This window comes from Gigantopelta aegis, chromosome 6 (genome assembly GCF_016097555.1).
Source record: "Gigantopelta aegis isolate Gae_Host chromosome 6, Gae_host_genome, whole genome shotgun sequence".
Taxonomy (NCBI): domain Eukaryota; kingdom Metazoa; phylum Mollusca; class Gastropoda; order Neomphalida; family Peltospiridae; genus Gigantopelta; species Gigantopelta aegis.
Genome location: NC_054704.1, coordinates 69,550,885 through 69,572,591, shown reverse-complemented (window position 1 = coordinate 69,572,591; position 21,707 = coordinate 69,550,885). Strand labels below are relative to the sequence as shown.

The 21,707-nt window shown below is 37.0% G+C and overlaps 1 protein-coding gene across 6 annotated transcripts in view; it reads left to right on the top strand.

The window, feature by feature from the left end:
• Positions 1–15,685, top strand: part of LOC121376002 (protein diaphanous homolog 2-like) — an 84,051-nt gene extending 68,366 nt beyond the window's left edge. For 2 of the 6 annotated variants that reach the window (XM_041503752.1, XM_041503754.1), the window contains one exon: positions 9,989–15,685. In XM_041503752.1, the coding sequence (XP_041359686.1) occupies positions 9,989–10,209 (221 nt within the window). In that variant the 3' untranslated portion in view covers positions 10,210–15,685. Of the gene's footprint in view, positions 1–3,692; positions 3,705–9,988 lie in introns of all 6 variants that reach the window. The other 4 variants (XM_041503757.1, XM_041503756.1, XR_005958383.1 and 1 more) reach the window with 3 other exon arrangements.
• The last annotated feature ends 6,022 nt before the right edge of the window (positions 15,686–21,707 follow it).

Below are 21,707 nucleotides of genomic sequence, written 5' to 3'. Positions count from 1 at the left end.
ATCTTTGCGCATTAGTTGTAGATCTACTGTAGAAAATATTCTATATTCCATTATTGCTTTTGGAGTGAAAACGAAAAACAAAACTCCCCATTGCATGGCAAAATTGTAACTGTAACTACTTCGACATGATGTAATGCATGGCTCATAACCAAATACATTCTCAAAATTTTGGTTGACGAAGGATCCCCCCCAAAAAATACACTTCTTGTTGCTGGCATATTTTTTTGACAATTTTCATTTTCTTTGCTATATATGACCTAACTTTGTACAGTTTGTTATTTTACTGCTAAGAGTTTTACATTTTTAAAGTTCTTTTGGGGCTCTGCAAAATCTTTGTCAAATTTTTTTATTAAATTTTATATTGGAGTTTCAAGCTCATTTTGTTTTAGTAATGGTACATGTATACTGAGTACTTCATTATTAAATTTTGTTTGTTTTTTGTAAGCACTATTTTTTATAAAGATTATTCATTATCATCATATACCAAGAGACGGTCAATAGTTTACTATTAAATCCAGTTAATCATATTTTTCTGTCATCCATATCAGGCAGGTGCCAGCTTTGATATTGGTCTTTACAACAGTTAATGGAAATGAGTTCAATACCATAATTGCCAAAGGCCGTGGTTATTGCTTTCCTGTCTGTGGGAAAGTGCATATAAAAGATCCCTTGTTGCATTAGAAAAAAATGTAGCGGGTTTCCTCTGATGACTAAATGTCAGCATTACCAAATGTTTGACATGCAATAGCTGATGATTAATTAATCAATGTGCTCTAATGGTGTCATTAAATAAACAGAAATACCATAATTGCCAAATGCCATTTGTAAGTAACATAGAAGAGGTGGGACGTAGCCCAGTAGTAAAGCACATGCCTGATGTGCGGTTGGTCTAGGATCAATCCCTGTCAGTGGGCCCATTGGGCTATTTCTCATTCCAGCCAGTGCACCACGACTGGTATACCAAAGGCCATGGTATGTGCTATCCTGTCTGTGGGATGGTGCATATAAAAGATCCCTTGCAACTAATGAAAAAATGTAGTGCGTTTCCTCTCTATGACTATGTCAAAATGACCATATGTTTGGCTCTTTTTTTTTTGGTAACATAGAAGCACTGATGACACAACTTAGTTGGCCCCCACTTTTGTTGTATTTTCTAATGGGGTCTATCAATGACATTTTTACATTAGCCTTTTTTTTTTTCAACATATGCCATTGGTGCTATTGTTGTTTTCCGATCTTATAAAGAGCCTATAAATGTATTTCTGGGGGAAAAGTAGTTTTGGAAGCATACAGTGCCTTCTCCATATAACAATAATAACAATAACACTAATTTATTTGTGAAAAAAAACAAAGCATATTTTACAGTAGAAAACATTGGTTTTGATTTTTAATTTTTTTTTTTACAACAAACTGCAAACAACTAAAATATTTAACAAATATAAAAATACTACTAATAATAATAACAACAGTAATATTGTAATAATAATTATTATTATATTATAGTTATGTAAAACAATGTACATTATATTATATGTGAATATATAATCTTGTTATAGACAGAAGGAAGACTGGTAATTTTGGGATTATGACCTTAGTAATTGGGAGATTTACATACCAAGTCTTGTACCAGCTAACACACACAACATATGAGAAGGAGTTACGTTCACCCAAACATTGGATGGATTGGTGTTAAAATGTTTTTACAGTCTTCAGTTAAATTATATTTCTTACTAATTTTAATATTTTATGAGAATTTATTTTGTTGCATTATTTACACTTCCTTCTCTTTCGTTTTTTTTTTTTTTTTTCGTTTTTTTTTTTTTTTTTGACAGTCTTCAGTTAAATTGTATTCCTTGTTAATTTTAATATTTTATGAAATTTATTTCATTACAATGCAGGGCTCACCCTGTACATTGCCAAATTAGCCAGTTGCTAATTTTTATACAAAGTGGCTACATCATTTAGGCTTTGGCTAATAAAATATTCCTCAAATTGACCACATTTTAATGATTTTCAAAGACATACTCTACATTTCAGAAAATTGGCTAAACCAAAATTTGTTCCAGTGTGATCCCTACAATGTTTATATATTTTCACATCCATTCTTTTTGTCCTTTAGCCAGATTATTTTCTTTACATTTTCTAAACTCCTGTTTACACAAAACCTTTCCTTTTGGGAGAAAAATGTGAATTATATTTTTGTACAAATTATAGTCCAGATGCTATTTAAATACTTCTTTAGAGAAATATGTACCAGGTATATTTGTAATATTATGCAGTATGGTAATATACACTCACTTATGAAGTACAACAACCTCTAGACAGTGTAATCCTCTCTGTGTTGTACTACAACAGAAGCTGTAGAAGCATCACAAGGGGTTTATGGATTTTTATACCCTTTGTATGCTCTTGTACCCTGAACCAAAGGGGTACAAGATGGTATAAAAATCTATAAACCCCTCGTGATGTTTCTACAACAAATTTATCTTGCCGACATGTTTAATTACAAGATTTTCTTCAAAGACATCCAGGTGCATTAACAGTGTTCAAACAAGAAAATTTCAATAGCAACATCATGTACCCAGTTTAGTGTTATTGTATGGAGATGTAAAGTGACATTATTGGAATACTGACGTCATTCAAATTCAAAATTAGCTGTATTATTACAATGCTTTGCCGCATTAAAATGCTCGCTTTTCTTCAATTTCATTTTCCGAGTGGTTGGCAAATCGTTTGACAGCCATGTTTTAATTACGTTGGTAACAGACACATTTTTGCATGGCGCATTAATACAGTAACAATAGTCCGATGTTACAGGTGGGGTATAAGAGATTTGACTCGGCCCACGCGGAATATAAGAGGTTTTTTTTTCAAGGCTAAATAACCAATGAAATTCAAGTATTTTTTTACATGAAGGCGAGATAAGACAAGTTGAACCTATTGTCATTAAATACACTTATAAATACAAAGCAGATGATGACAAAGAAATCGTTTTAATGAGATCACTTTATGGTGGAGCAGTGCAGATTGTTAATTTTCATTCCTGATCAGAATGCAATCATTCTTAATTTCCTGCATACATGTACATCATTCCTGTGTAGCAGAGACCCATAAAATGACATCATTGTCATGCAGGGTCACTGATCTGTATTTAAAAATACATTTAATATTCTGGGTAGAAAGAATATTTTAAGGTTTTGCTAGGCAGTTTTGAACCTTTATAGTGATGTTACGAGCACTCTTCATTTGGCAAGTAAATTAATAAATGTATATTCAGGACTTAAAGGCACTGACCCTAGTTTCAGCCCGTAAACATGGACACTAAGTTTAGTTAATCTACAAACCTGCAACACACATTTGGATAAGGTTATAACAGAGAGAAGCTAACATCTGTGGTGTTTAAACAGGGAAATACTGTCTAAAATAACTAGAGCTTGTCTCGTTAACCATTACTTCTCAGATGAATGTGCATTTTTAAAAACTAGGGTATGTCGCTTTAATTACTGTGAACAGTAACTGATGTATTTTTTCATTTTTAACCCTATTTTTAATAGAACATTCAGTAACCTTTTCACATACACATGTAAACTGCTTAAACACATTTCCAATGATATAATGTTCAAAGACTCTTAGTTAATACAAATAACTTTGTTCTAGTTACTATGTTTATGTTTTGTCTGTTTTGCATCAAGGATTAGGAGGAGGTAGAGACTCAGTCTGTTATAATTATTAGGGAGTGGGCATATCTTCCAGAAATGTATCTCTTTTGTGGTTTGGTCTATTTAAATGGGCTTCTTTTTTTCTTCTTTTTTTTTTGTGTCTGTGTTTTTCTCATCTCGGACGCAAATGTTCCATGGCTCCAGATATCTAATCTTGTTATTTTTCTTTTGCTCTTTAATATTTAGTTCATATTTATTTTTCAGTGATGGTTGTGAATATTCAGTGTCATTAAACTGGGGTTTTTTTTTTTGCTTTTTGTCTCATCTCTCAGCTCATATTCAAATATTCCATGGCTCAAGATCTCTAAGCCTGTTTTTTTGTGTGGTTTTTTGCTCCTTATTATTTAGTTGAACATTTAATTTTCAGTGATAGCAGTGAATTTTCTATAACATGATAATTTGAAGAAGGAAAAAACAACCCATTACAATAAAGCAATGAGAACTCTTCTGAAATATTACTGCCAAGCGAACCTAATTAAGACATATTGTTATGATGCTGTATTTACATTATTCTCACTCACTTCACTTGCTGTGGTGTAGGACACAATATTTCACGCCAACTGTTGTTCTGTTCCGTTATCCAATTCTAAATTCACACGAACATTCGGCAGGTGGTTATGAGGTAATCGATTATATACTGATGGAAAGAAATAAGGGACACACAAATAGTAATAGCTAATATTGACTGCAACCAAAAACCTCGTACACAGTATCAGGAATTTAACCATCTTACTGGCAGTGAACCCATTTCATTTCAACTTATTTTCGTGCTTATATCCAATGACCGGTCTCGGTGGTGATGTTGTGGTTAAACCATCGGACATAAGGCTGGTAGGTACTGGGTTCGCAGCCCGGTACTGGCTCCCACCCAGAGCGAGTTTTAACGACGCAGTGGGTAGGTGTAAGACCACTACACCATCTTCTTTCTTTCTCACTAACCACTGACCACTAACAACTAACCCACTGTCCTGGACAGACAGCCCAGATAGCTGAGGTGTGTGTCCAGGACAGCGTGCTTAAACCTTAATTGGATATAAGCATGAAAATAAGTTGAAATGAATATATCCAATTAAGGTTCAAGCATGCTGTCATGGGCACACACCTCAGCTATCTGACCTGTCTGTCCATGACAGTGGGTTAGTTGTTAGTGGTTAGTGAGAGAAGAGGGTGTAGTGGTCTTACACCTACCCATTGAATCGATAAAACTCGCTCTGAGTGGGAGCCGGTACCGGGCTGCGAACCCTGTACCTACCAGCCTTATGTCTGATGGCTTAACCACGACACCACTGAGGCTGGTCAACCCCACAGTACTGACATTCAACCCCACATTACATTTCTGTATGTTATACAGGTATCACTACTCTAACAGTGACTTAAATTTGGTCCAAAATACCATGTGTTGCCTTATGTTTTTTACCATCTGTATATTTTAAAATTAAAAGTTGTAACCTTGAGGATGACCTTTGAATTTGTTTTCATGTATTACACAAATCCATATATTCCAAGAATGTTCAAGGTTGAATTTTTGGACACTTAAATATATACAGCTTGTCAGTAGTTTTGAATGTCAGTGTAGTACAAAACCATAGTGCACATTATTTTTGAATTTACCATTGTTTGACACCCAATAGCTGATGTATTTTTTGTGCTGGGATGTCATTAAACATATATTCTATATAGAGATTATAGTGCAAATGTGTTGGGTTAGCTACATCTAACTCACAATTTATGCAAGTATAATTAACTTACCTAACAATCAGTTTACCTTGGTAACAAAAAAGAACCCTTCTGGTTACCTAATTTTAAAATAGAACTGGTGATGGGGTAGTTTAGTGGTCACTAGTAGTGTGATGGGTCATAGGATTATAGTATGATACCCCTCAATGGAACCATTTTTCCTTTTCCCATCCCAACCAGTGTCCTTTGATCTATCAGAAGGTATATGTGATGTCTGTACTGTCTATACAATAATGCCCTGCTGCTATTCAGTAGGAGAAGTTTGTAACAGTTCATAATAGGAAGTTAACTATGGCTTGCTCTTATTCTTTTTTAAATAACAGGTCAAAATAAATGTGCTGCTAAGAAACAAATAATAGTATATTGGCACCTGCTAGAAATAAGACAGCATAGAGTGAGGGAATGGTGAGGGATAGTGTGTAAAACAATCAGGACTTAATTCTGATATGTATTTTAGAGCATTATGGAATTGAAATACATGTATAACAAAATTATAAGCTGAAATAGCAGATGATATAATTGTATGTTACATCGCAGGATACCATTTTGAGTCCTGGAATGCTGGCAGCAGATTTCCTCTATCACTCTATAGACAGTGTTTGAAATAATATATTTTATACCAAATAGCTGAAATTTAAAATGTGCTTTAGAAGGTATTTCTTCCTGGTCATTTTTCAATGTTAATTTCATCATACACTTAATTGTTTTTTTAAAACTCCCCACCCCCCCCCCCCCCCCCCCAAAAAAAAAAAACCCCCCCAAAAAAACCCAACAACAACAACAAACAAACACCAACAACCCCATAACAACAAAAAAACCCTCCAAAACAACAAACAAAACAATAAAAAAAACCCACCCCAGAAACCCACCCCCAAACAAACCCCAAAACAACAACAAAAACCCAACTAATTGATAAAAAGAGTTAAAACTTTGTTTTGTTTAACTAACATCAACCTGCTTGATAAATGCCACCACTAAAAATGTGTATCTTGTTACAGCAAACCAGGACGGCCAAATAAATATTGCAGTGTTGTACAGTTTGCTTTTCTTTTAGTTCTGTTTGTTTTCTTTGCTTTGAAATGTGTTCATGCTGGTGTGTCGTTGTGCAGTCATTCATTCATTCATGCTTTGGACTATTTCACTTTAATATTCGTTTTGGTATTTTGTGTTGCAAGCAGATGTATGCTGATGGTCAGTATTGGTGCTAAAATTAGAGTTGTATTCTTAAAGTACTTGTGAAATGTTATGTGGTACCTAGAGCATGGTACAGCTATATAAAGTAGAGTTGTATTCTTAAAGTACTCGTGAAATGTCATTTGTACCTAGAGCATGGTACAGCTATATAAAGTAGAGTTGTATTCTTAAAGTACTCGTGAAATGTCATTTGTACCTAGAGCATGGTACAGCTATATAAAGTACAGTTGTATTCTTAAAGTACTCTTGAAATGTCGTTTGTACCTAGAGCATGGTACAGCTATATAAAGTAGAGTTGTATTCTTAAAGTACTCATGAAATGTCATTTGTACCTAGAGCATGGTACAGCTATATAAAGTAGAGTTGTATTCTTAAAGTACTTGTGAAATGTTATTTGTACCTAGAGCATCTGTATTAATTAGAGTTGTATTCTTAAAGTACTTGTGAAATGTGAAGAGCATGGTACAGCTATATAGATAGTTAACATGTTTTTAACATTTGTCTTTTACTGATTATAATATTATGTATGTTATATTTTCATTGTTTACAGCATAGTAGTAGACTACTTAGATGTCAGCTCCTGTATAATTATGCTAAATATCTTTACGATAAGAAGGTGGCTGTACTAAACTTATGATTGTCTGCTTAAAGACTTTAATTTGAATAGTCACTCCTGTTAAATTTTGAATAAGTAGATGGGGAAAAAAATGTTTTTATACATATATATATACTGACATAAAGTAGCAGATTTTGTATCCCAGAGCAGTGTACATTGTAATCAATTGTAATAATCAATTGTAGTAATCAATTATTTATCAGTTTGTGCAGTCTGATAATTGATCACAAATTTTATTTGATTGTCATCACATAATACTTGAACTGTATTTTATACACAAGTGACAGAAAACCCTCTCCTTTTTTTTTCTATTACTCAGCAAAAAATAGGTTTGATAAGTTTTTCAAAATGGCTCACAGTGTCTCGAAAAAGTCTGCCCTGAGTTTCCACCAGTAGCTATGATCCATGAGGTGTTGTTAGTGAGTTGACAGGTAGGATTAGGGGAAATCTGGCATCACCTTGATGCATGAACCACCTCCTTGTCCAACATCCACCAGTCCTGAATGACCTACTTCACCACGGTGCAAAGTTGTCATGTTGGTGGTATTCCCAACTCCACAGATAATCCAGCATCTCTCTGCCATGTTTGGATTGCAATTTGTGATGGTGGGGAAATGTCAAATGGATACATGTATTACAGCTTGTGATGGTGGGGAAAATGTCAAATGGATACATGTATTGCAGTTTGTGATGGTGGGAAAATGTCAAATAAATACACATATTGCAGCTTGTGATGGTGGGGAAATGTCATATTTGAATACAAATAATGCAGCTTGTGATGGTGGAGAAATTCAAATGTTATATTTGGATACATGTATTGCAGCTTGTGGTGGTGAAACAATGTCAAAATTGGATTCATAGGGAAATGTCATATTTGGAATCCTGTTTTGTGATGGTGGGGGAACATCATGATTTATAAAACCTTGTTCATTACCACCCTGTATTGTTGACCATTCCTACAGGTAATAAAGACATGAACATTATGTTAACAGCATGTTATACCCTCAGCCACCTTATAAATGATCATATTATACTATACTTTACTTTTTGGGGTGGTATATTGGCAACATCAAAATGTGTATGCATCGTTCATTTGAAAGGAGAGAATTAAAAAACCTTTTTAGCATGTTGCAAATGGGTGTTAATATGTATCTCTTGATGTTGCATGCTCAAAGTAAATAAATGTGCTTATGTTTTTAGAATAGAAGAAATTGTTAGAATAAAATGTTGAACTATTAAGATGTAACAGAATGCAGTGTCTCAATTTTAGTTTATTCTTATACTGAGATGTTTGCAGATTGTTTATTTTAATATTATTTTTTGAGGGTGTGTGTGTAAATTCATTGCTTTAAGTAGTGTAAAGATGTGTTAAAGGTGCAGTATCATAGTGACGTGTGCCATATTTGCCTATTTTTACATTTATTTGTGAATTAAATTGATTGGTCCGACATATAATCTTTACAAAAATAACTGGGGGTAGGGGGATTCTAAATTGTAATATGCTTATACGCCATGTAACCAGTCGCATTCACTACGACTACATTCCCATCTTGTCGTGTCATAAATCTTATGAAGTTAGCAAATCCACAAAATCTGGCAAGTTTACTGTCGACAACATCCATCTAGCATAATGTTTTGGAAAGTTCACCTCAACTGAATGCATCAGTCTTTCACTAAAGATTCTTTGATAATTGTAATTTGTTTGAACTAGTAAATTGAATTATTTGATTGTAATGTTTATGGGCATATGGTATACTTTTTACATTTCAATGTAAAGTTAATAAATTATTTTTGCTAGGAAACGACTATTATCCAACTTTGAGACTGCACTTTTAAGCATTTGTCAAAGGATATCAGTATATGGTTTCTTCAGTTTTGCATGTGCAAATTATTAACATGTAAAATACATGTTTACAAGGAAAAAATTGCTATATTAATTTTAATTTTCTTTGATTAATGACTCAGGGGTTTCATATTTTGTAGCATGCTTGAAACAATAGTGACAAATGAATACCTAAAACATATTTTATCCTTGCTTGCACACTTGGGGTGAAGGTTTCTATTTCTTGTCAGTTATATAAAACAATTTGCTACATTTAAGAATGGGGTGCCATCAACCACAACTAGCTACATGTATGTTTAAAATCTTGGGATTTAAAAAATAACAACTTTGAAACTTGAAGACATTTTGAAAACTCAGAAAAGAAGACAATTTTGTGTATACCATATTATATTATTTAGCTTTTTATAACTTCTGTTACATGTAAATCTGCCAACCCTGTGTCTTCCCCCCCCCCCCCCCCCCCAAAAAAAAAAAAAAAAAAAAAAATAAAAATAATAATAACAATAAAAACTTATAATAATAATAAAAAATAGTAATAATAAAAAATTAGAATGAATCAAAGTGCACTTTTGGCAAAACGTATAAGTAACAAGTTTTGGCTATCAGCCCTCAAATTATGCTGTGTTTTGGTTTCAAGTATTAATGCATGTTAAATTTATTTAAAATTCACTATTGACACACACTTTGCCTTTATTTATCTTATTAAGATGCTGAAAAATTAAAGTTTTAAATTTAAATTTGCTATTATGATTCATATTGATTAATTTACTGAGTCTGTAAAGATTTCTAGCTGATTAGTAACTGATTGAGTAGAAACAAATATCTATTTTAAACTGAAATTTAAAAAAAATATATATATAAATTTTCTTTGATTTTCAGCGGAAAGGCGAGCACAGCTTGCCCGGTCACGGTCCAGACAGAATCTCCTACAAAACCTAGATTCCTCGACGGTGCGTGAAATAAATTTCAATGACTCACAAATGGATTCGTCTGACCGAGACCAGCAGTCCAATAACAACAGTGCCAAACCAAGACGGCGACAGAAAACTGAACAAGAAACTGAGGCCGAGAAACTGCTGGCTCGATTAAAAGAGTTGTGACATTTATATACATGTTATATATTCATAGTGCAGAACAAGACTTATATTCTTCTACAGCGTGATATCATATGCAGCATTCTCAAAGCTTCATTCCACTGTTGTAAACACGCATATAGATTAAAAGTGGCATTATTCAGAGCTGGCATCACACTATAACATCACATACATGTAGATCCTGCATTGTCCAGTTTGAACTAATAATGCAACTTACAGATAGCAGTCTAGTCCTGTTAGGAGCCAACAGACTGCATCATTCAGACACTTTATGTTTTAGATAGCGACAGTAAGAGGCAATACTGCAGAATGTACAGATCAATGCTCTGGTTTAACACTGAAACATTTACACCCTGAAAGTATGGACGGACAGACTTCATCATTCAGACACTTTATGTTTTAGATAGCGACAGTAAGAGGCAATACTGCAGAATGTACAGATCAATGCTCTGGTTGAACACTGAAACATTTACACCCTGAAAGTATGGACGGACAGACTTCATCATTCAGACACTTTATGTTTTAGATAGCGACAGTAAGAGGCAATACTGCAGAATGTACAGATCAATGCTCTGGTTTAACACTGAAACATTTACACCCTGAAAGTATGGACGGACAGACTTCATCATTCAGACACTTTATGTTTTAGATAGCGACAGTAAGAGGCAATACTGCAGAATGTACAGATCAATGCTCTGGTTTAACATAACATTTACACACTGAGAGTACGGGTGCATCTGTACTTCAGTATTCAGACCTTGACAGTATGGACGAACAGACTGCATCATTCAGACATTTTGTGTTTTAGATAGCGACAGTAAGGGGCAATACTGCAGAATGTACAGATCAATGCTCTGGTTTAACATCTATACTTTAGCATTCAGACATTGACAGTATGGACGGACAGACTTCATCATTCAGATACTTTTATGTTTTTGATACCGACAGTAAGGGGCAATACTGCAGAATGTACAGATTAATGCTCTGGTTTAACACTGAAACATTTACAGACTGAGAGTATGGACGGACAGACTTCATCATTCAGACACTTTGTTTTAGATGGCGACAGTATGGGGCAATACTGCAGAATGTACAGATCAATGCTATGGTTTAACACAGTAACATTTACACACTGAGATGGATGCATCCATACTTAAGCATTCAGACATTGGCAGTATGGATGGACAGACTTCATCCTTCAGAGTCGTGTTATGTGAACTTCATTCAGACACTGACAGTAGTGACGGACAAACTTCATCATTCAGAATCATACTGTGTGGACTTTATTCAGACATTGGCAGTATGGACTTAACATTTAGGCATTGACAGTATGAACTGACAGACTGTCATTCATTCATTGACAGTATGAAATTCATCCTTCTGACATTGACAATATGGACTCCCACTTTTACAATGTTAACTACATATGTATGTTTGTATTGATATATTAATAATATTGGATCATCAAGACACTGATTGTGTGGACTTCATTCAGGCATTGACAGTATGGCTGTATCATTCAAATATTGACAATATGAACTGAGAGACTGACATTCATTCATTAACAGTATGGAATTTATAATTCAGACATTGACAGTATAGAATTTATAATTCAGACATTGACAGTATGGAATTTATAATTCAGACATTGGCAGTATGGACTCCCACTTTTATGACATAAACAGTGTATGTACTGATAGACTTGATCATCCAGACACTGATAGTGTGACTTCATTCAGACATTGACAGTTTGGCTGTATCAATCAGATATTGACTGTATGGACTTAACATTCAGACATTGACAGTATATTGAATTGATCCTTCTGACATTGACATTAGTGGTGATAATGGACTGATAGACATTAGTAGTGGTAATGGACTGACAGACATTAATAGTGATGATGGACTGACATATGTTAGTAGTGATAATGGACTGACAGACATTAGTGGTGATAATGGACTGACAGACATTAGTAGTGATAATGGACTGACAGACCGCCAGTTGGTCACTGGCAGTGTTGATCAACAGGTGGTGTTATTCAGATACTGATATTCAGTGTGAGCCAGTAGACTTTCGTCCTGAGATACTGGCATTGTAGGCTGGCAGTACTGCACGATTAAGACATTGCAAGTGTAGGCCCACAGTACTGCATCATTCAGTGTGAGTCAGTTGTACTACATCATTCAGACTGGCTAATGTTGGTGTCGGCCAAGGGCACTGCTTTATTGCTGTCAGCTTGATGCAGAACTGTTTTATCTTTGTCTATCATTCATGCTGTAGTACGACCACAACCAAGCTTATTTCTCTTTGGATATTGTTAGATAACTGTTTAGAGATTGATAGCAGAATTCATTTGTGAACAGAAGAAGTTCCAAACAGGAATGTTTTTGTCACTGTTGAGTACATACTGGATTTACTTCTGTGTTACAAAAATATTGGACCAAAGTATTTTCATAACAGCTTACAGCTTGAGTTACTTTTAGATACAGTTTTCTACACAGCAAAAAAAAAAAAGACAAAAAAAAAAATATATATGTTATTCAAAAGTCTTATTGGTGAGAAAATGTGGATATTTTTGTACGTTTAAACATTTGTTACCAAATGTAACTAGGACATTTATAAATTAGTATATTTATATTTGCCAGGTTATTTTTGGATGTTGCATTGTTATTTACCACCATGTTATCACATCAAGCTGTGTGGTGTGTATATTCCAGTTAATGATTCTCAGTTTATATGTATTTTATACATAGCTGAATACATCATAGATGTAATACATCTCGCATCATATCTGTATATTAATATATTGAATTGTATATATTGGCTTGTCTGTGCATATTGCTCATATCTTAAGTCTTTACGTCCACGGCCACCTTCCCTGTGTAATATATTGCTGTACAGTTTTGTATATGGCGCCGGACTTCATGTAGTGGTCATATTGTGAACATTATATATTCGCTGGAAAATACTTTTTTGTTTTCAGCGTTTGAATAACTTCCTGTGATATGGTTATCAGCTGCTTTATTATTAAAATATGTACGTACACTAGATTCATATTCAAGAAAGAATGGAATTTCCTTAGGTTTTTTTTTTTAAAAATAATTTCTACACCGGTTTATACATGTGTGTAGATGTATTGATATATAAACAGGTTTTGCAGGTAGGTGTAATTTATTGTAACATTATGAGCCTGTTTGTTTGGTCATTAGTTATCTAAACTTGCTGTGTAATTTAGTGGCAAGTGTTCTTTTCATTATATTCAGAATGGTTTTTTAGACTGTCAAGCATGAAAATAATAGTTCTGGGGCCTAATTCACTAAACTCTTGTAACTTTGCAATCTTGCAGTGCAGTGCTGAAGACCTGCAAAGAGGATGCTTTGTTGTCTAGCAGAGCCTAAGAGACCTTTGTGAATTAGGCTCTTGATGTTGATTTTGCCACTAAAAAAATAAATCTTCATTTGGCCTCATTTTAAACACATAGGGTCAAATTTACAGTCTTTTTTATGTCTGACATACTGTTTATGTGTAACTTCATACATCTGCAATTTTTTTAAACACCTGCGTTTAAGAAAACAGGCTTTGTGAATTCGTCCCATATATATTTGGATTAGATTCTAAAAATTCTAAATTGTCCAATTAAATAACTACCTCCTGTCCCGAGTCAGGCCCTGATCATATCAGAGACATTACTCGTAAGAGGTGTGTTCGAAACCGTTGCCTATTACCCATATATATTTTCTTTTGTAATACCACTGCCCATGTTCCTTCCTCGCCTTTGAATTCCATGTCATTTGTTTTTTACTGATCATCTGCTAGCTCCTCATATCTTTTAAAGTGTTTGGCTGTCCACCTCCACATCCGTGTCCTTGTCTCTTCAGCCACAGCAGATGTTTGACTTTTATGGCCATCCATTCCACATACCTTCCATCTCAATCAACTCAGTCATGGTTTACTCTGACTACCTTGGAGAGTGTTTAGTGGTCGTTTCTCTCATCATGAGGTCCATTGAATCGCCTAAACAAAAAAAAATCCCAATTTGGTTGGTAATGGTACTCTATGGTCTATGCTTGACCAAGTCCTATCACATTGGTAGAGTGGATGTGAACACCATAGTGGACGGCAAATACTAATATTCTTATACTGGTACATTGATATAAACATATCTAGCAGAAATACATTTTGTTTACCTAATGGACTTCCACAAAACATGTATTATTCAACCCATGTGCTAACTTGATCACTAGATCTGAGGTTGACCATAGGCCGTGTGCTATCTTTATATTGGTCGCAAGTTCTGAGGTTAACCATGTGCTATCTTGATCACTAGATCTGAGGTTGAACATAGGCCGTGTGCTATCTTTATATTAGTCGCAAGTTCTGAGGTTGACCATTGGCCATGTGCCATTCTGATATTGACCACTAGTTTTAAGGTTTACCATGTGCTATCTTTGTTGGTCGCTAGTTCAGAGGTTGACCACTGACTATGGGCTATCTTGATATTGATCACGAGTTCTAAGGTTGACCATTGACTATGTGATATATTGATCACTAGTTCTGAGGTTACCATTGACCATGTGCTATCTTTATATTGGTCACTAGTTCTGAGGTTAACCATTGAAAATATGCTATCTTGATATTAGTCGCAAATCCTGAGGTTGTTAAGTCCTGAAATGACTTTGTGTTATGTTAACGATAGTCTTTAGTACTATATTTACTATTTGCTATATTTGCTATGTTGTAATACTTAGGCTAACTGTAAGCTTTGACCATGGTAATATTATGCTTCCAAGATTATCAAAAGAAAAACAAATATTGGCTAGTCTCTTCATTTTGTGCATGAGCTTTTATCATTTATCTTAGTGGTAAGGTATTATATGCAGTTCGTGGCATGAATTTTATTTTATTTTATTTTATTTTATTTTAATGAAATAAATATGTATCATTTATCAGTACCACAATTTCTAAGTCGTGTGTGTGTCTTACAAGCTTTGTTTAAATATAGACTGGTATTAAGAGGGTTCCATATTTACTTAGGTTACAGAAAGAGGTTCCATATTTACTTAGATTACAGAGAGGGGGAAAAGCGTGTACGTATGCATGTATGTATGTATGTATGTATGTATGTATGTATGTGCGTTCGTGCGGGTGTGCGCGTGTGTGAAACTGCCTCACTATTCTATTCGTACCTTTTCTAATATATTATTTAATCGCCATGTCGGACCAGACGCGTGAAGTCAGATAGAAACCGCTAGTTTCACTCAATTTACGTTTTGTGATATCGCTAGCCGATGGTGTAGGGGTGTGCCTTTCTGTGAAAGCAGCCATTTTCCTGGTGAAAATCTGCTCTTAACGGGTGAAAGGATCACGACTTTTCGCCAGTGTGATTTTACTGTAGTCGGCTCTTTTTTCATATCGCAAGCTTATAACTCTTGTATAAAAACTGTCTATTTCCTATGATGAAATAAAACATGTAGGAATGTAGTTTTGGTTGTTTTTGTTTGATGAATGTTAATGACAGTGGAAAGCGAGTATTTGCAAGTATTTTTGTATTGCCTTTCGAGATCGCAAAATTACAAGAATTTAGTGAATTAGGCCTCTAGTGTCATCTCGAACTCTCATATACTGAAGCCACCTGGTAATTTAAGGTTCAGGGCCCCGTTTCACGAAGCAATATTGGCGCTAAGATCGCTGTAAGTGCCTCAGATAGTAACTGTTGTGCACTCGGATGATTTTAGCGTTAAGATCGCTTCGTAGAACGGCGCCCAGGGGCCTAATTCGCAAAGGTCTCTTGGGCTTTGCTAGACAACAAAGCATCCTCTTTGCAAGTCTTTTAGCAATGCACTGCGAGATCGCAAAGTTGCGAGAGTTTAGTGAATTAGGCCCCAGGGGTCTAATTCACAAAGGTCTCTTAGGCTCTGCTAGACAACAAAGCATCCTCTTTGCAAGTCTTTTAGCAATGCACTGCGAGATCGCATATTCAGTTGCGAGAGTTTAGTGAATTAGGCCTCGGGTGGGGGTGGGGGGGGGGGGGTCTAATTCACAAATGTCTCTTAGGCTGCTAGACAACAAAGAATCCTCTGCAAATCTTTTTAGCACTGCGAGGTCGCAAAGTTTCGAGAGCTTAGTGAATTAGGTCCCAGGTACGCTACCTCAGCTATCGGGGACAGCCCTGTAGACACAATGTTAGTTGTTAGTCCTCGGAGATGTTGGTGAAGTGACGTTACATTCCATCAAGCTGTTAAAAGCACGCTTGATGGGTGTCTGTAAATGAGAGCGGAATTAAAGACTAACCAACCATAATGCTGATAGCTTAATTAATCACTACTCTACCGTGGTCGTTTCTTTTGGTTTAAAGATTAAAAAGCTTCGTATGGCAAGCATCATGCTTGAAAAAAGGATATGAACAGAATGTGGATATATATTTGACAATTTTCTTGTATGTGATGCTATATGCATGGGACATAATTCACAAAGGTCTCTTAGGCTCTGTTAGACAACAAAGCATCCTCTTTGCAAGTCTTTCAGCATTGCACTGAGAGATCGCAAAATTGCGAGAGTTTAGTGAATTAAGCCCTTGGTCTGATGTAGCACCATTACCTCCAGAATATTAAGTCACATGCAGCGTTAAAGAACGTTTATTCTTAACTACATCCACAGAGCTCACGTCTTGTCCAGGCTGATATTTGTCAGCCCAGTCTTGGGAGTGACGCTGCTACGGACAAAGTAGAAAATGTGCTTTTGTCATGTAGACTGAAACACCTGACAGTAATTCATGAGTGCAGCCATGACCATGTCAAAACGTCCTTGGACTCTGACTTGTGCAAAAAATACGAACTTTAATACAATAATGGCTTTGACAAGATTCGCGACAATTTCATTTATGCTAAGACTAAATAAATACAGGTTCTGGTTACTTTATTATTATTTATCATTACGAGGAAAACAAGACACGGATGAAAGGCACGTGTTACAATTTACACAACAAGTCGTAATTCCATCACCATATGGTGTCGATAGGCTTTACACCCACACCTTGTTAGACGACCTTCTCAAACAGAATTAAAGGTCTAGGCAAATTGTTTGTAAAGGGATTTTTCTGTGGAATTGATGAGTTTACAATAATCATCTTAACCTACACGGGAGAAGAGCATCGCTAGTGTGGCCGTATCGATACGACCGTCTTCTGTGTGACAGGACATTGTTCCGCGAGGCAAGTGATTTCATTATCTCGGAGCTTAGTCCTTCCACACCAGCGGGTCCGAACTCGGCACGCATCCAACAGCAGCATACATGCGCTTTATAATTAGCCAGTCAAGAAACCGCGCACGCCAGCCACGCGTGTAATACAGGATCTTCAGATACGAGAAGTGACGTCAATGATCAAGGGATCCTTTTACGGTGTTTGCTATAATGGGTTTTGTTGACTGGTAATCCTGCTCCATGATCCTCTGCTAGTATTTATATCTGTGTGGTCCTTAACCATATGTCCGACGCCGTATACCCGTAACTAAAATGTGTTGAGTGCGTCGTTAAATAAAACTCTCTCTTCCTCCCTCCCCTCTCTCTCTCCCCCCCCCTCTCTCTCTCTCTCTCTCTCTCTCTCTCTCTCTCTCTCTCTCTCTCTCTCTCTCTCTCTCTCTCTCTCTCTCTCTCTCTCTCTCTCTCTCTCTCAACCCAATATTGCGTATCACACGTAACACAGTGGCAAACTAGTTAAGGATAAAAAAAAAATCCGTGTGTGGGTGGTCTGCTGGATTTATTTTGATTTTTATACAATGCTCGTATACATAATATATTTGGTTCTTGAATTCCACTTATATAATATTAATCTGTTGGTGGTGAGCGTCTCACGGGGATTGCTTTTAATACTGGTACTGAAACTACTGAATCGTGGTAACCTTAGGGAACACAACAGTGACACTGAGCAATAGGTCGAAATGATAACCGATATCAATTTGGAATCAACATGTGTTACGTGCTTTACAGTTGTTCAAAGTACAGTTACATTAACCCTGGGTCAGTCTAATATGTTCCTTTTAATTATTTTTGCACAAATACAAAATAAACTTTTAGATTCCATCATGTATGGATACCTTTTGTAGTTTCAACATTATGTTTTCAGTTATTTGTATTAATTCAGTCCTTGTTTAAAAAAAAAAAAAATTATGTTAGCCACTGGTTAAGCTAACTAAAGTTTGAACGACTTGACCCAGGAGAATAAGCAGATTTTGTGTATCATGATTGTACAAATGACCGTCTTGGAATACTGTCAAGGGCGTAGCGTGATCTGAACCTGGGCGGAGGGGGGGGGGGGGGGGGGGGGTTCGAATATGAACCAAGTGGACGTTTTTCTGTTTTGTTTTTGCACCACCCGAAACTCCATATTTATAAACCTGTATATTTTATACTGAAAGCGGACCATTTGCTTCAGCGGGGGGAGGAGAGAAGGGGTCGTCCGAATCCCCAGAACCCGCCCAGCCTACGCCCCTGACTGTCATCTGGGTCCCTCTAAAGACCGTTCACTACAACGTCTAAATAGAGGAATTCATGAATTGCTGTGCTGCATGAAACACTAGTCCATTCCTGATATGTCCAAATACGACTTTTTATTTATAGGGCGGGTTTTAAGTCAGTCGATTGAGCGGTCGTCTTAGGTGCTTGCGTCGCAGAATCGAACCACCTCGGTAGATCCTTCAATCTGATTAAAAGTATCTCCACTTGTCTACCAGTAGATCTAACAGCATTGCGTGGACTCCCATGTCCAGGTGACATTTCATCTATAAATAATAATTTAGGAAGGAAGGAACTCTATTTACGTGCCCATATCCAATAAAGGTTCAGGCACGCCTACCCCAGACTTAGCCTCTGACTTCCCCAGTGACCAATTCCGGAACAGGCGGGGGAGGGGGTAACTTTGAGGTGGGAGGAATTTGATTTTTTTTTAATAAAGTTGAGAATAACCATGTCCGGTTAAAAATTGAGGCCAAACAAAAAAATAGACTGCTCATCCAAAGACGGACTGCCAAAAATAAAGGGCAACAGACTATTTACAAAAAAATAAACAAATTTTTTTGAAATGACGGCCAAAAACGTTTTAAAGTCTGTCTAAGTCCAAAAAAGCGTAGGTTACCTGTCCTAGGAAAAGGTTAGCCACTACGGGGACGAGATGAAGTACCGCTCGTTGAAGTTCGGTATCAGCCTCCTGAAGCTGTGTCCCAGTAGTCCCTTCACTAACTGTATGTACTGGGAGCCGGCGATGATCTTTAGCATCCTGTGAACGGTGTAGTTGTCCATCTCGTGGTAGAGGATCGCTTGTCTGTAAAGACCATCGCGGCGTGGCGTAACAATTAGTGCTGATCCCGTGCCCCGTAGCTCTGTCTTGTGGATGGCGATCTCGTTGCCGTCCTAGAAAGTTTTGAAGGAGTCCTCGACGATGCCTGCAGGAAGATCTTTCACGTCCGAGACATCGCCGACCAAGTACTTGGAGTACTCCGTATTCAAAATGTACTTAAGTCAATGTATGATACCTAAATACATACTTAAAGTACATAGATAAGTATCATACATTGACTTAAGTATGTTTATGAATATGGAGCCTGGCCCTTGAGTTTTCCGGCTGAAAGCTGCCAGGTGCCCCGGGCGGTAGCGGAAGGCCGTGTCTTGGCTGGTTGGTCACTCGGGGGAGTGACGGCCTTCCGCTTGGCAACAGCAACATCCGTGGTCGTCACTGCGGAGTCCCCCGTGGGTGGAGGTCTCGACGCGGACGGCCGTGTAGCTGGAACAGATCGCGCTGGCCGCGTAGGAACACACGTAGGCTTTCCTAAGGGCTGGGTCGTTTCAGCTGGTCCCGTCGGTCGCTCAGTCGCTTCCTGTTGGGCTGGCTGGTCTGGTCGTGGTGGGGGAGGCGACGCAGATGGGGCCGCCGCTGGCGGTTGAGCCGCCAGTTTTGTCCCCCCCCCCCCTGTACCGCCCCTGGCGCACGTTTCCTCTTCCAGTACCTTCCTTTCTTCGGAAGCCCGTGACCCGGTGAACGACACTCGGTACTCCAGTAGCGCTCCGTAGGATTTGATAAGGCCCCCCCAGGTGTGTGTGTGGTGGGGGGGGGGGGGGGGGCTGCAAGTCAATTACGACTGGTGAAAAAGTATAGAATTAATAATAATTTATATATCGATCAATCACATTTCGCCTTTTATAACGTTATTCGGGAGAATGTTTTTAAATTCTTTTCAAATCACTGGCATAATTTTGCAAGTACGGTTTTGATTGGTCGAATGAAAGGTCAACTGGACATGAGCTCCGACGGGGTGCTGTTAGGTCCACAGGTAATAGTAATTAACCAATGGAGCTAATTTCATTAGATTGGGGTTTTCAGGTTCCAAGCAGTGCACCGCAACTGGCCTTGGTATGTGATTTTCTATCTTTGATAAAATGCATATAAAAGACCCCTTGCTGCTAATGGGGAAGAATGTAGCGGGTTTCCACTAATGACTAAGAGTCAGAATTACTCCATGTTTGACATCCAATAGCCGATAAACCAATAAACGTTTTTTTATTTAAATGCTGAAGTTTTTTTTAAGGATGACCTTTATCTGGATTTACCACGCGCTAATATAGCTTGTGAATATCAGGCCTACCTTCAGTCACACCACGACTTGTATATCAAAGGCAGTGGTATGTGTTATCCTGTGTAGGATGATACATACAAAAGACCCCTTGCTATTAATGAAAAAATATAGCGGGTTCCCTCTCTAAGACTATATGTCAGAATTACCAAATGTTTGACATCCAGTAACCGATGATTAATAAATCAATGTGCTCTAGTGGTGTCGTTAAACCAACCAAACAAACAAAACCTCCAGCCAGCCGTTTTTTGCTAAACGTTTGCAAACCACTTTGACAGATTCCCGGTTTAGTTTAATATGGCCTCATATTACAGTTATCTTCCCATTTGGTCCCATTTAAAATCCGGAAATTTGTCCGCGCAAGTAGTCTGCTGTTTGACTGTGATTATTTCATGGCAGACAGCTATGAAGTGGCAATTATTTGACCGAAGTTGACGGGGGATAGCATGTAGTTTGTAAATATGTGTAACTTGTTGATATTGAAGACTTGTTTGTGGTAATTCTGGCCCATGCAAAAGTAGTGCTTTTTGTGTAAAATGGGTGTACTCCGGCCAGGTTTAGTGGGTGTGTTTGTTTAAACCAATATCCTGGGAGAAAGAGCTGGACAACAGGTGTTGTCCTTTTCAGGGTATGGTTCCCCAAGGCAGGCAAAGGTACATATAAAAATCCATGGGCCTGCTGATATTAATAAAAATGTTATAGCCACTAAGGCTGTATAGAAACATATAGCGTAAGTGTGGTCTGCGGCCATATGTAGCGTAGAAATCGGTGTTACAAATCGGTGTTAAAGCGCTATTGATAGACAATTGGCTGAACTTACCTCAGATGACTTTTGCAATCTAGGGTTTATTAATAATGTAATATATATTAAAAACCTTTAG